General features: G+C 39.9%; 1 protein-coding gene across 1 annotated transcript in view; it reads left to right on the top strand.

Moving 5' to 3' along the window:
- Positions 1-48: 48 nt before the first annotated feature.
- The window catches only part of ATRN (attractin), a gene marked incomplete at its 5' end in the record, with an annotated part of 84,024 nt that continues 67,930 nt past the window's right edge, over positions 49-16,142 (top strand). Inside the window, 10 exons of the mRNA XM_009701482.1 lie at positions 49-280; positions 1,444-1,565; positions 2,086-2,224; positions 3,696-3,877; positions 5,679-5,690; positions 6,135-6,351; positions 7,654-7,839; positions 9,634-9,867; positions 10,590-10,727; positions 15,954-16,047. Coding sequence (XP_009699784.1) covers positions 49-280; positions 1,444-1,565; positions 2,086-2,224; positions 3,696-3,877; positions 5,679-5,690; positions 6,135-6,351; positions 7,654-7,839; positions 9,634-9,867; positions 10,590-10,727; positions 15,954-16,047 — 1,556 coding nt within the window. The remainder of the gene's footprint in view (positions 281-1,443; positions 1,566-2,085; positions 2,225-3,695; positions 3,878-5,678; positions 5,691-6,134; positions 6,352-7,653; positions 7,840-9,633; positions 9,868-10,589; positions 10,728-15,953; positions 16,048-16,142) is intronic.

Raw genomic sequence — 16,142 nt, 5'->3', positions numbered from 1 at the left:
AGTGTATGGCCTGTAAACACAGGTGCAAGTTTTTATCTCTTTGCTTCCATTTTGTCTAGCACCATGTATGTATTTGGAGGCTTCAACAGCCTCCTCCTGAGTGACATACTGAAGTACGCACCCGAGAGATGTGAAGCTTTTGATAACGAAACGGCCTGCTTGCGAGCAGGTCCTGGCGTCAGATGCGTGTGGGCTCCCACCCCTCCTCGCTGCGTCCCCTGGGAAATGGCGACGGTAGAGCAACAGCAAAAAGTCTTTGAAGACTGTCCTCCCAAGCCAGGTATGTGTCACATTCTTTCCATTTCCCTTTCCAAAAGGTGTGTAGAGTCATTTTCTTTTCCAAATTCTGTTTTGTGGTAGTTGTGTGCTGTTACCAGATCAAATTTAAGATGGGGGGCTGTAGTTGTGCTTCCATACGTGCCCTGGGAGACCTTCCTCTGACCTAGTGGCTGTGGTGACATGGAGATGTTTCCATCCCTGACTCCTCCTGAAGCTACTTGCTCATTAGATTTTTCTCCTACCGTACTGCTTGTACTTACTTTCCTATCCTAAACAGACATCATCAGTCAGGAATCAGGCCTGGACCATTGCTCTGTAGATGTTTGCTCCAAGAGCTGACCTGGTGAGAGCCAGCAATTCGCTGACGAGCACCACAGGGCAAGGGAAGGGGACCTGGGTCCTGTGGCGTTATCCTATGGTCTTCAAAAGAGACAACAGAAATAGTGTTTTAAGAAAAGTTACTTTCTTATTCCTTCTCCAGTATTGTTTGGATAGGGGCATGTACAAAAAGAATGTTTTAAGGTTTGATTCCTGTGTTCCCCCTTATGATAGTTTTTAAACAACTTTTCAACACTTTATCCTGATGCATTCATTGCTCTGAATTGAATTACACGAACCTTGATTCTGTAATAGATGGCAGCGTTTAATTATTTAATAGAAATTGATGTAAAGGGACATTGCTTTGATGGGCTTTCAATGTACAATAAATTTTCACAAAACACAGGCAATAGGCAATTGGAAAGATGAAGTGGAAAGTTCAAGCTTTGCATGAAAATGCTCCACATAATCGAAAGCCAGACTTGCAGCAAAATGGGCCTGTGGTGGGAGATGTTCTCTGTCCTTGTGAAATGTCCTCTGGCATCATTTGCATGGGCATTGACTGAACATGCATGCCCGATCTTAGTTCATGCGCTTCCATGTCTTGGTGCATTTTCTGGTGGTGTGTTTTACAGCTCCCTGGGGACTAAAAATGATTGATGCTGCAAATTAATGCAATTTTCTATCAGTTCAATCACATGAAAGTATCTGATTTACTAAGTAGTCAATAACAGAAAATCTACAGGCACTACTGTTTGGTTATATCTTTTGCTATATATAATCAAGTTCTTAGAGCTCTGTCAGGAAATGCCTGTTTTTGGTCATGCAGGTTTTTTTCTTTAATAGTTGTAGACAATGAAAAATGTGATCAGATTACAGACTGCTATAGCTGTACAGCAAATACAAACAACTGTCAATGGTGCACTGACCAGTGTATCTCAATACATAACAACTGCACAGAGGAACAGGTAAAGTCTCTCTAATACTTCTGTAGTTTAAATTTAGCCTTTGAAATATCAAATGTCCAGATGCCTTCATCTGTCAGTATTACGACCCCTCTTGTTTCGTTATTTCCAGTGCATGTCTAGCTCTAAACTGCTAACGTGCTTGAATTTTTTTCACGTTTTTTCATGGGACTCTCCACTTAAGTTAGGAGGATGGCTATGGACAGGGGAAGAGGTAGAGGTTTCACAATGGTGTGATTATTCTGTAAGGCACATAGCCATTTGGGTTTGCTATCAATAGAGCCTTCCCTAGAAAAAAAAAAACCCTAACCCTTTTGTAAAAGCCCTAGGAAGGAAAATGTGTCAGATGGTGGCTTGGGGGAATATCTTGAATACACAGAACAGGCTATGTCCAGTGTCACAGCTTTTGAATGTAAAGGTTGCTTTGTAGGTCTGAACTGTGAAGTTTAGTGTGGTAGTCATGGCTGTTATAAACCGGCATTGGTTGGATGGGAAAAGCCTCTCTCTGTGCTATTTATTTTAGGTTCCTATTACTGTATATGACAATTGTCCTAAGGATAACCCTGCCTATTACTGTAACAAAAAGACAAGTTGTAAAAGCTGTGCCATGGATCAAAACTGTCAGTGGGAACCTAGGAATCAGGAGTGCATCGCTTTGCCAGGTAGGTACTGGTTGTACTTGTGTAAGAAAAAAAAAAAACCAAATTCACCCAGTTCAAAAGTTGTGGATTTTTTTGTTTGTTTGCTTTTGGTTTTTTACCCCCAAAACTGTAATCTTTTAGTGCTCAGCTTGACTAAATAATGTTGTTTCATTGTACCAGCTTTGGTATGAAACTTTATTTCTAGTAAATTCAGAAAGTCTGATGGAACATTTTTCAGTCCCGATTGTCTGAAGAGAAGTGTGATCATTTGTGTAATTATTAAGCTGTATTTCATCTCCTTCTTTTCATTTGATAAAAGCAGTACTGTTGATATAATAGGCTTCTGCAAGATATTAGATTTAATAATGCATGCTATTTAATTTTAGAAACTAGAATGTGCAAAAGCGTAATGGCACATACTGGACGAATTAGGCAAATAACACCTAAAGAGTATAAGGAAAATTCTCTTATTAGAATGTTTCCAGCAGGAGCTCATAGGAGTTGATTATTAGTCCCCTTGTAACATTTTCTTCCCCCCACCCCCCTAGTGACTGGGAGACAAATATAGCATCTTCAGTGATTAACATTTGCAGTTAATAAAATATAGAGAAAGGGGAAAAAACCCAACACGCACAAGCCCTTTTAATGGGCATGGAAAGCCTTCCCCTAGTAACTCTGATAGGTCTGGACATGTCCAGGTCTGGCATTTGCTAGTCTGGAAGAGTGAAAAAATAAAGAGACTTCGGAGAAGAGCCACAAGAGCAAGAAAAACGTCTTTTAACGAGATAGATAAAGAGCTTGGTCTGTTTAATTTGTTGTAAAAAAGAGGGTGACTTGATCATATCTGGAAAAAGCCCATCTGAAAAATTGACATTTGAGAGCTTTTCAATCTGTTAGATAAATCTAAACCAAGACGTTGGAGCTAGACATCAGCTCTGCAGAAATTCACACAAAAAATGTCCATCAGTTGGTTTTTGTGGGTTTTTTTGTTTTTTTTTTTTTTTTTTTTTGTAAGGGAACTAATTAACCACTAAGTGTAAGTTCTTCAGTAGTGGGTATGGCTGTGCTCAAGATGAAACAGGGATTAATCCTGGAAATTCGGTGCTGTGGATGGGTTTAACACAACAACCTTCTTCTGTCGAAAGATATCCTAACAACTGTGGTTGAAAAAGTAGCTTTAAGCCATCAGCAAAATACTCATTTGCTTTCCTTTGCTCTTTCTTCTACAATGACTTTACTATTCGACGACGTAGTAAGTGCTTTGACTACCTACTGCAGATAACTAAATGCCGACGTCGCACTTCACCTCCCCTGAACAGCTTTCCTTTTCCTCTGGTATTATTATATATGGATACTTCTGAGCATGCCGATAAGTCATGCTGGTTTGGGATGGGGCTGTAGGTTTTATTTTGGTGGAAGAGTTCTTTCACTACTTTCAATGTTACGAAGGTCACTTGCATCTCTGGGTTTACTTTTTTTTCACCCTCCCCAGAAAATATCTGTGGAACAAACTGGCATTTGGTTGGCAACTCCTGCTTGAAAATTACGAACGCGAAGGAGAACTATGATCATGCCAAACTGTCCTGCAGATCCAACGGTGCTTTGCTGGCTTCTCTCACGACCCAGAAGAAGGTAGAATTTGTTTTAAAGGAACTGCAGAAGATGCAGTCTTCGGTGAGTGGCTTCTCTTTTATGTCCCCTGAGTAATTAAACTCTGACTGTGGAAAAGTCCTTGCTGTGGTATTGTATGCTCTGTACAGGATAGACATGCCTCTCAACTGAAAAGGACTGATTTTTCTTTTGAAATTCGACATACCCTATGGGTGCTTTTGAACCGAAATTGTAGAGAATGTAAATGGGAAAGATAAATATAAACATACACAGTGCCTCAAAGGTATCACTTTCTATAATGAAATCACACGCGCATTTCTCTTGTGGGATACACGACTGCAGCGGGAGTCCTCTCGTGACTTGTACACAATATTTTATAAATAGAGGTCCCTTTGGGGCACCAGAGGTGTTTAATGTAAAGCATTTAAAGTTATTTATTCTACTCAGAAAAGCAGCTGTTTAAAATGTTGGCTTCTTACTCCGCAGAGCTGCTTGGCTTATTTGGAGTTATTTATGTTTGGTTTAGTGGCAGGTGCTTTTCTGTCAGAACCAGTGAGAAGTGAATTGGAATCTGTCCTTCTTCATGCATCAATAAAATAAATATTTGTTTTTGTTTCCAGTCACTGGCAGAAGCGTGGAAGTATTCAGGGCAGGTTGTGTAGATGATGCTAAAGCCCTAACAAAAAATGGTGCTGTGTGGCTTTGCTGAAACCTGGTTTAGGCTGCAGAGCTGCTGTGGCTTGGTGGCACATCAGAGTAGCTCCTCTTGGGTCTCAGAGGCCACCGTGAGCAGGGTTGGCAATCAGGAAGAGTTGGGTTTTTTTTTTTATAGGAAAAATGAGACTGGAGGCAGTAGGATTGCTACTTTTCAGAGGGAAACATATTTCAACACTAAAAAGAAATATTCCCCTGTTGAAATGAGAGCATTCCCTGCTTTGATTCCCTTTGTAATTTTAGAGTGGCATTTCAACAATTACAGGATTTTAGAGGGGATTCAATTTAGCCAGGAAAAGGTAAGGTGCAATTCAAGCAGGATTGTTTGTTAAATCTTTCGTAGAGAGGGGAAATCAAGCCTGGGATATTGTAAAAGTACGTGGTTCTAACAGCTCCAGGTGTTTCTGGATATCCCAGTAGTTAAGTGTAGCATGAATTCCTAAAGACACATGGCAACCCTTCTCTAATAGTGCTTGAACCCTTACACTGAGGAGAAAAAAATTGTTAATTTATGAGGTTTTTTTTTTTTTAATCTACAGTGTCCTTTAAAGAGTGAGCCTTAGAAATCTAAAGAGACTATTAGCCCTTTTTAGTGGATATTAGTGTCGAGTGCTTGTAATGTGGGAAAATGCCTTTGCTAAAAAGCCAGTGGGTATCTGGTACTTGAACTTCTGCTAGCTGTGCTGGGGGAGGCTGTACTTTACAGTTACTCCTTTTTCAAGCAAGCTGTGTGTAGATGTTTTGGAATAGAAAGGAAACATGTTGGTCTTGGCACATAGTGCTGTGTAACCCTTTTGCTGTTAGAAGTTGCAGCTCTAAGGTTTAAGAGTGCAAAAAATCAGTTTGAAGTAGGTGACGGTTATATATAGCAGTAAGGAAAGATGTATGGTCTAAAGCCTTTTTAGGACAGCTGTGCCACCAAAGCACTTTGACGGAGAAAAGAGTTTAACAGTAAAATAACATACTGTACTACTACAGTTAAAATGCCTCTCCCCAAAATAAAAACATACCAAAAAGTAAATTACCAGTAGAAATAGTGGTGTTATGGTTTCTTCATATTGAGAATTTTATTGCCAGCAACACTAATTTAGATTTGACCTGCTCTGTCTCTCCACTCTCCACCCCTCCATGTATACACACTCTTACACAGCAGAGTCTCCTAGTGAGAATGTAGAGTAGGTAGGTTGTATCATTTCAGTTGTGTAGGGGACTGCTAGTTTTCTTCCTCATGTCACCCTGTAGCTCCAGAAATTTTTTTTCTGTGTCTAGCCATTTATAGGAGCCACAAACATACAAAGAGCAATTTGCACTTAATGTCGTAGTCAGCCAGTGTGAATGTTTGACTTGTTCTCCTCGACTTTAGATACTTAGAAACGTGGGGGGGTGGCGGGGGGGATAAAAAAAAATTGGTGTTTCCTGGAGGATTTCTCTATCTCTATGGCATTTAATTCTGATAGCACTGAGAAACAAATATTTCCTTTATTATATTTTCGCGACACCTAACCTGGCAAAGTTGTTATGAGCATTATATGGCGGTGTGTATTTTCTTTTAATACCTAAGGTAATAAAGCTGAATATTAAATCTAGCATTTTCCTTTATTTCTAGCCCAAAACTTTGACTCCATGGGTTGGACTGAGGAAAATCAACGTGTCGTATTGGTGCTGGGAAGACATGTCTCCCTTCACCAACACCCTCCTCCAGTGGCTCCCCGATGAACCCAGCGATGCTGGATTTTGTGGTTATTTAGCCGAGCCTTTCCAGCAGGGACTGAAGGCAGCAACGTGTATCAACGAAGTCAACGGCAGTGTCTGTGAAAGGCCAGGTAACAATATCTGACATGGGTGTCTCATGGGGAGCAGGTTGACTAATAAATATGTTTCCTAGAGAATAAAGAGGATCCCATTCATTACAAGCAAAACTACCTGCTGCAGTGTGACTTTGCCAAAGAAAAGCAGTTCTGAAAAAGTGTCTTGTGTAGGTATTCCATGCAGGAATTGGTGATTTTAAAAATAGCTCTACGTTTATGCTGTTAACTGTAAAATGCTTGAAGTACATTATAGTTTAATTATTTTTCTCTAAATTGCATACCTGAATGTGACATTTAGGTTAATTATGGTATGGAGCAATCTCCCGTTTAAAAAAAAAAAAAAAAAAAAAAAAAAAAAAAAAAAAAAAAAACACCCCCAAAATAAAACAAAGCTACTCTCGAATTGAACTCCCCTCTGTAGCCAGAGGAGGATTTTATCAAAGTTTGAAATTAATTGGGCAAGACACTTTGGAGATATGAAAACTTTGAAAAAGAAGCTATTTGCTTTTGGGAAAAGTCTTCCAGCTTTGTTGGAACTGCGTATCTTTTAGAATGACTTGGTCTGTTAACTCTCTATTATAGCTGATTATTTCTGAATACCAATTAATGCCTCTTCAAGTTTTAAGAAAGTTGGCTGATTACATAAAATTTCTAAGTAAGCTACACCACTTTAAATCATTCTTTGTGGAAGTGCAGGATGCAGATCATGAATGTGGAACCCGAACTCAAAATTTTGTACATTTTAAGTTTGCAGCACTTTGAATTGGTTTAAGCTTTAACTTGTTTTTTATGGTCTGGGAACAGTCACTTGAAACAGATGATAAAGCATTGGCTCACAGCAGAAGCTCCTGAATTAGTTCTGCTTTCAATACTCATTTTATGTGCGGAACTGATCAAATAACTTAAAACACATCACAGTGTGCTCACATAAAATGTAGGCTTTCTTCCCAACGCTTCGATTGGGAGAATAGCTAAGGAATGCATCAACAGACTTGCAGAGAGATAAAGACCACATTCATAACACCATTTAAATTGTTTTCTGTCCATCTTAAAAGCATTAACGCTCATGGAGGATACATAATAAGAGAAATGATTTTGCAGTACTTGCTACATTTCTCATATTCACCGTGGTATAAGATATCTCCAGCTCCATTCAACCACACCACACCACAAACTAAGTGTTTCAAGTCTGTGATATTGAACTTTTTTTTCAGCCTGAATAATAGACAGGGCTTTTTTATCTTCTGTCTTTCTGTCTCGGGGCTCGTTATCTGTTTCTTTCTGGAAGAAAGCTGACTCTTGTCCTCCCACCCACAGCTAACCACAGTGCCAAGCAGTGCCGGACCCCCTGCGCCCTGCGGACGATGTGCGGGGAGTGCACGAGCGGCAGCTCCGAATGCATGTGGTGCAGCAACATGAAACAGTGCGTGGACTCGAACGCTTACGTGGCCTCTTTTCCCTACGGACAGTGCATGGAGTGGTACACCATGAGCAGTTGTCCGCGTGAGTAATTGCTTCTGAGTCTTGACGGGTGGGCTGGAGTCTTGTGTTTGCTGACATTTGCTAGCAAAAGTCATCAAACTGCCCATCAGTTATACTGAAAATCCCCTGGACGAAGGTAACAAGTACCTGACCCCAGGAGTTTAGTCCTGCGTCACGTAAAGCGTTAAACAGAATTAGGGCCTGGTTACGGGAACTATCAATTAAACTAAACGACAGATAGTGAAGGCTTTCAAGGGAGATGATGAAATCTCCACTTTTTTTTCCAATGCAGAAGTACTCATTTCATTATTTGAATTCCTATCCTTCAAATTAATTGTTACATAATTTCATGTGATTAACTTCTTTATTGATCTCTTCTGTATCTCTCTATTCACATATGGACCCATGTAATTTAATATTAGATTATATTTATCAAATCCAAATTAGAGTTTACATGAGTGTTTTATTCTAAAATATCTACATATAGCCCACAGTAGGAATTTCTAACTTACTTTAAATAAATGATTTTTTTTTTTTTTTTCCTCCCTTTTAGGTAGATGTGAGCAAACTGCCAAAGATTTATGATGCTTTGGAATATTACTTTTTGTTTTCAAACTGAGGTGAAATAGTCTAGAAATTTTAAAAGTGGTCGAACAGTTTTAGGAATTATTTTTATTTATGTTGAATTCTTTAGGAGCTGAGTGTGGGCAGGGGAGTCAGGAAAGCCAGGGCACTCGGGGTAGCAGAGGGAGAGGAGTGCGTATGTTCCCCAGGAGGGAAGTTGGGCAGTTCGAGTTTCTGCCGTTGCTCCAGGAGCTTTTGGAAGATGATGAGAAAAAGCCTGTGTAACTCAAAAGTGTTGCAAAATAAGAGATGGAGAAAATTAATTTCAGGTAACATGAGAGTTCAGAGATGAGAGTGTGAACTTCCTATGTTGCCAGAGGTGAATATAGTTGGAGGAAGCATCAGGCACGAGATGAGTAGGCTGAAAATAATGGAAAACAATGTTTTTCTACTACTTCTGGCTTTTTTGAAGGCAAATATTGTCAATTTAAACATCAAGATAGAAAAGCTGCTCATCTTTGAAAATCTACAAAATATTTTTTTAAGATGATATGGAGAAAGGAACAGAAAAACTTTTCTGTATGTAAAGAGTTTATCACCCCTGAAATACAACCCCATTTGAGAGAGGAACCGTTAAAAGAGTGACGATGGTTTTTCCCTGATTCAGTTGATTGCTGGACCCAGGGGATCTGCGTATGGCACTCTGAGCGTCCTAAGAAGACAGATTTTATTCTGTGTTTGTATTTGATGTTTATTAACTCAGATAATTACTTAAAATAGTAGTGTGTGATATTAAAACATGTGGTTAGAAGAGACTCAAAAGAAGTAAACTGGTTTTTAGCCCTTGCTTCCAGATGGTTCATTTTATCGTCTCGTCCATTGTAAATCAATTGGAGATCTTTGCACGTAGGAACATTAACCTCTAGTTTTAGTGGGTGGTGTGTAATGGTTAGAAAACCTTATGTGTGTATTGTGTTGTTTCATAACTCACTCACTGATTAATGCAGCCTTTGTTAATAGTTATCTTAGATTCTAGAATAGATATCCTGATAGGAGTGAATATATATGTGCGTTACTGTGAATATCAGAATAAATATTTACAGATTTGATGACATAAATAGTTCAGGTCACAAAAGACATACAAGGGTTCCTGCGTTCGTTGTCACCTGTGCTTTGGGACAGTGATTTATTCCACAATTTGATGTTTGTTTTGTTTTGTTGTTTTTTATTTTTATTTTTTTCCCCTAATAGCCGAAAACTGTTCGGGCTACTGCACGTGTGCTCACTGTTTGGAGCAGCCGGGCTGCGGGTGGTGCACCGATCCAAGCAACACCGGTAAGGGGAGGTGCATCGAAGGCTCCTACAGAGGCCCCGTCAAGATGCCAACCCCATCTGCAACAGGGAAACACAGTTTGGAGCCTGTCCTTAATGTCAGCATGTGTCCGGCAGAAAACAACTATAATTGGTCCTTTATTCAGTGTCCAGGTAAATGAGCGATGTTTAATTGTTCAAACATTTCAGCTGTAGCAACAATTAAATGTAAGGGGAGAGACTTTTTAAGACTATAGTGGTGTCTGTGTTCCCTTCTGTGAATGGAGGGAGGAAAAGAGCTTGGAAGACAAACAAGAAAGAACACATTTTGAGATGCAAGTTTGAGTTGTCCAAGTATCTGCAGGTGCGCAGCAGAGGTTTGCTGCATGAAGACTTATCTATGCATTACTTGAGTGAAATGCTTACTTTCTCTACAAACCTTTATTGAGGTTTTAGCTTTTGTTTGTTTGTTTTAGGGTTGTTTGAAAGAAAGGCAATTCTTTCTTTGAAGGTTGATTGAACTGTTAGTAATGATCAGGGTGATTCTGAAATAATGTTTTTAACACCAAACATGTAGAATAAAATTACTTGGACTGCTGCTGAACTCTTTCTTCCCCGTTCCTCCTTGTAAATCCATCCCACCAGCTGTTTCCAGCCCTGTCTGTCCAATGTGCACATAATGTTTTGGAGTTCAATTTTCCATGCATTGCTTTAAATTTCAGGTTTTCAATACACACCTCTTTTTGACTTCACGTATCGCTAGCAAGACTGCAAGAACCTCTTTGGAAGGTGCATGAAATGGTGTTCATTCAGCCTCTGCAGAACAGAGACTTCTGAGGCTCTATGTGACGCGCTGTATTTGAGCACAAATACTCATCCTTTTCTGTTTTCTTCAGCCTGCCAGTGTAATGGGCACAGTAAGTGTGTAAATGAAAGCATCTGTGAGAAGTGTGAAAATCTGACAACTGGCAAACACTGTGAAACTTGTGTCTCAGGCTACTATGGTGATCCTACTAATGGAGGAACATGTCAACGTAAGTGATACCTTAAACCTTCCTGCACTGAAGTCTTTAATGTTTTTTTCTCTTCCCTCATTCCTCTGCTGTCTTAACTGAAATTATATCCTGATAATACATTTTTTCTTTTCTGCAAGCAAGGCACAATCCTTGTTTCTTCAAATCAAGCAGTTTCTGTTTCTTTGATGAAAGCACTGAAGTCTTTAATGTTTTTTTCTCTTCCCTCATTCCTCTGCTGTCTTAACTGAAATTATATCCTGATAATAGATTTTTTCTTTTCTGCAAGCAAGGCACAATCCTTGTTTCTTCAAATCAAAGAAACAGAAACTGCTTGATGAAACTCTTTGACTTTCATTGCACAAGATGAAGATGATTTTTTACCCTCCTTTGCAAACTTTAAATGGCCACAGTAAAAAATATGTGCATTTTAGTGTTAGATGATCGTGTTTTGAAAAGAAACAGTGTTAATCCCAATGTCTTGAGCAAATTTCTGCTTATCTAAATTCCACCTTCTGTTGCATTCGATTAATGTGTTGTGCATTTATTGTTATAATTGTCTGCTTCATGAAAGGCTTGCCATTTTTCACTGAGGAGCTGGCTGGATTTCAGTTGAGGATTAGGTGATCCCTGTTAAAAATTGATTTTTAAGTTTGTCAAGTGCTTTGGGAGTCTTTGGCACAAAGAACTTTTTTCAGTTGTGCAAGATCCAGTTAACAAACTGGGAAAAAAAAAATAAACATCTTTCTTGAAGGACCAATACACGTAATACTGAGAAATGAGCATATAAGATTTGGAGTTTTACTCTTGAACCTTGCAACATTATTCTGAATTACTGTGAATTTTGTAGTGTTGTAGCAAGAGGAGACCAGTTGTAAACCAGAATCCAGCTGTGATAGGTGATGATGCAGGTGTAAGGGAAGGTGCTTCTTGCTCCGAAGACCTTTAATGGAGTATAGTTAGGTGGAGTGATGTAATTAGATACAGTGATGGAAAAAGTAGAACAGAAATAACATTATTTGGTGTCAGAGTAGTATCAGTACTTCCATGAAGTGAGTGTGGGTGGTTTGTAGGCATCCTGGAAGAAATAAGTGAAGGTGATTAATGAGGGGACATTGAAGACTTTGTGTTGCTCCTTCCAAGTGTGGAGACAATCCAGTAGAAAATACTTGGAAATTCACTTAGCGTGTTTACTGGAAGTAACATTGACGTTTTGGATGAAGATGAGAGTCAGTAGCTGGAGCATGAGTATCCTGTTTCCTGAAGCAAGAGCAAGTTGGTGATGTTTGAGGCTATGAAGAAGAACATCCCAGCGGACAGATTCAAGGAAGGGGGTGAAAAGATCACAGATGGGGACAAGGCGACCTTAGAGAAAAGGGTCTTGCAATAGCTGGGATATGAAATGACAACATACACCACAACGGCACAGCTACAAAGGAAAAGTTGCGTCTCTGACACTTTTATTTCAGAACATTATCTGCGAGGTTAAATACCGCTGATATTCATAAACTCATTTTGTGTGAAGGTAATTTGAAGTGCAGGAATGAATGAATTGAGACTGAGTTGGCCTGAGAAAATACATAATTCTACTCTGAGCATTCAGGTTTTAATCATTGGATCACAACGTGCCTTTCGATATTTGTTGCTTTTCAATGCATGTGGAAATTGAAAGTAAGTTACTTTGCGCTCTTTAGCATGAGGATTGTCCAAAAATAGTTTGTTGCTGAGATAATGAATGATAGACTAAAGTCATCCAGATGCCTGAAAAATAAATTAGAAAATGTGTTGAGAGACTGTGGAACAATATTCATTAGTTATCTGATGAAACTAGTAGCTCATGTCAAAAGTGCTTTGCTCTCAAGTGCTTTGGGCCCAGGTTTTTAATTTGCTGTGATTTAACGCTATTTACTGTGAAGGCAAGAGAATGAGGGAAGCAGGAAGCTGGGCAGAAAGGCCGAGGTGGATCGGAAGAGGAAAAGTGAGAGGAAATCATCCTCTCTGATGCAGCCAGAGCGACTACTGGCCTTGAGTAATTTTTGTTTGGTGAAAAGATCTCCAGAGGGGAATTCTTCAGATAAGGATTGGCTGATGGGCAGCAGAACCAACTCCTACTTTTTCCCTTCCCTGAGCCATGGTCCCTCCTTCCTTTCCTGTTAATGATGTAGTGGTTCCACTCTTTTTGTGCATTTATGTGCAGTAATGTGTGCCACTCTGTTTTTAGAACCTACGGTCGCATCCGTGGTGGAGATGGTTGTCGGTGCACTCCATCCTGATGCACAACCATCTGTGCGTTTGCACACTTAGTGCCTAATGTGAAGTCCTTGAACTTTGACGTGCAGATCTGCAGCATTAACCCAGTGGCCCAAGCAGCATGGGCACCATAAATATCCTCATAATGGCAAATATTCAGTGCTGGAAAAAGTGTTAGTGTTTGATATTTCCCGTTCTGCCGAGCCATCAGGAGTTTGAGCAGCGCTGTTGGGATAGCAGAAGCCTTTCAGACAGGTAACGCTATGCAGAGGTGGAAGGGGTAGCGATAGGATTCAAAAGCCAGGGAGGAATAGGAAGAGTGGATGAGATAAGATGCCTTTTCCTGCTGCTCTGTGCCACCAGGGCAGGTGAAGGTTGCTATATCACTTGTGTTGGAAAAAATTTTGACAAACAGCAGTTATTTCTCTGGAAGAATTGTTTGCATATCGTCATAGGCATTGGTGTTTGCGGAGGTGGGCAGATAATAACTAAATGGTAGCTAAATCACTCCTCAGCGGTTGCTTTTAGGAAGTGTCCAACGTAGAGAAGTGTTAATCGGGAAGGGCAGGAGTTGCAGCACATCAAATGTAAAAATAGCTGCAAGGTGCTTTCTCTGCAATCAGGATTTTTTGAATTTTCTGATTAAAGTTTCACATGAAAATATGCTAGCAGTAGATAAGAAAGTTATTTGCAAGAGAACGGAAGGCACTATTATGCCTGAAATCAGATTGCTTCTGCGGCAGCGCTTCGGAACGCCTCGGTGGAGTGTTTGCTGGTGGCCCACGATGAGCTGCTGGTGCCGTGGTCCTGCCTGCTCCCCCTTCCCAGGGCTGCTAGTGGGCCTTGGAGGGTGACTAAAACACTTGGCATGGAAAAATGGTGTTGGGCAAGCAGGCGATGCAGTTGCCATTGGGAAGCTGGGCCCGTCACAACTACAGGAAGAGGAGCAACAATCCCCTTGACCATCTCTGAATCAGTCTGTGATCCATAGTTTGTGAAGAAGGTGGAAGGAGATTTGCTGTGAGGTGGTTCATCGTCAGACTGTTACCATGCTTCACAGTCAAAAAGCCATTTCCAGTAATTTTGGCTTTCTGCTCTAGCATCGGGTTCTGGAGGGAAGTTATCATTTTTAGACTGCAGCGAGGGTGCCTAGTACACTTTATCAATAGTTTGTTTCCAAACTTAATAGCTGTTTGAAAAGCCGTGAGAAGATTTCTCTTTGTGCATATTCCAGTCCTTTAGTGAATGATCTCCAGTTGTGGGGCTCATAGGAAAGTGGATGAATAAATAGACTGTGTTGTTTTAAATAGAGATATTTGAGTTTCAGTCTTCTTGATAAGCATGTGGCTAAAGAACCGGGTGAGGAAGCACTAATGTTAGTGCTCAAGGTACTATGATCTGTGTCTAAACAACATGACATTTGAAATTTCTCCTAACTTTTATGTATGCTAACGTTGGGTATTGATCAAATTTCACTTTGCTTACCTTTTGCAAAGCAGAAGGAAGAAAGTACAAGACATTCTCAATAGTATTAAGAATTATTTTTTTTTAAAGTACCACTAATGAGAAGTGTGTTTGCTTCACAGAATACAATTATTTTGTCAAATCTTCATTCAGTCTACTTGTTCCCACAATAGGCTTTTATGCTTCTTCATATTTTGTTCCGTGTTGCTGCTAGGAAACCACTCATCCACATCTGAGAAGCACAATTAAGTGTCCCTGATACAATATAGCTTCCATTACATGTCAATATGAAGAAGACATCAAAAGGATTCATAAAATAAGGTCCAGGGTTGGCAAGGATATTCAGGATGGGGACTTTGTGTCTAAGAATCTGCTTGTACATATAGCGGCACGTGTCTTCTTAATGAGAAGGCATATGTCGTCTTAATGAGGAGGCACCAGCCTTTAAAACATGGGATTTCCAGCAAGCTCAGGAACCACAAATGAGGGATCTTCTCTTTGTGTTCTTTTCCCCTTCTTATATTGTACACTCTCCCATGCACAGCTCCAGATGAATGCAGCATTGATAAAACAACTTCTAAAAGGCACCTACTTTCTGGGAAAAGTTATATCCATTCTTCTAGTTGTAGTGAACATGACAACTGCTTGTCTTGGTTTTGTTGTTTTTTGTTGTTTTGGGTTGGTTTTTTTTTGCATATACCTCCTCTACTTCTTTGTGAATAAAGATCTCAAAGCATGTCAATGTTAGTGTTTTTATTTGAGTCAGGAACATGCTTTTGAAGCAAATCTGCGGTACGTCCCCACTGTCATACCTTGGTTGGTATCTCGAGGAGGCTCAGAGTATAGGAGCGGGTCTGTTTTGGGCATGCCACAAACCTGATGTAGTCTAGGGGCGTGCTGATTTGCTTCAGCCACAACTCAGTGGCATTCAACTTGTAAGTCCAGTCTATGCTATTCTAAAATATATTGGGGCACACTCCCCAAACCACTTAGAGTATGGACACCACATGCTTAGCACCAGCCATTTTACAGTGCAGATACACTTCTGTTGTTGATAGTGATGTTATTTTCTCAAAGACCTCTTTATTTGTAGAAAAAGCCCTAAAATCACCACAATCTCTGCTTTATTTGCAAAAATAGTCTTCTCTCAAGAGTTTTTGAGTTTGACTGAAATGTGTTAGCAAGCCCAAAAGTATTCCACATATTGTCTTTTTCCTTCCAGTTATGATATCCCTAGCGCTATCTAACAACAAGAGTGGAAGTTAAATAGATTTTTGAGGCTAAAAAGCACAGCCTGAACATGATTTCACAGAAAAGATCAGTCCTGGAGCCCGCACTCCCTTCGTTTTGACACACGGTTCTATTTTTGCCTGCCTTCTGTATCACAAAGAAACCGAAGAGTACCAAATGGGTTTTCATATGCACTTTAATTGTTGACGTATCTCAGTTTGGCAACTAAAGGAGTTAATTGCTATCGAATCTGTTTCTCTTGCTTCATTCAACATTGCATCTTTTTCCCCCTCTGCTCAACAGCTTGCAAGTGCAACGGCCACGCGTCTGTCTGCAACACAAATACAGGGAAATGTTTCTGCACCACCAAGGGAATAAAAGGAGACGAGTGTCAACTGTGAGTTTGTTTCACTTTGTTATTTGAAATCAAAAGGCCATGTACATACCGGCATGGAACCCCTACATTTTTTAATGATTATATTTATGATGTCT

Source organism: Cariama cristata, unplaced genomic scaffold (assembly GCF_000690535.1).
Source record: "Cariama cristata isolate BGI_N322 unplaced genomic scaffold, ASM69053v1 scaffold10895, whole genome shotgun sequence".
Taxonomy (NCBI): domain Eukaryota; kingdom Metazoa; phylum Chordata; class Aves; order Cariamiformes; family Cariamidae; genus Cariama; species Cariama cristata.
The sequence above is the reverse complement of the archived record's forward strand: the minus strand, read 5'-3'. Positions and strand labels throughout refer to the sequence as shown.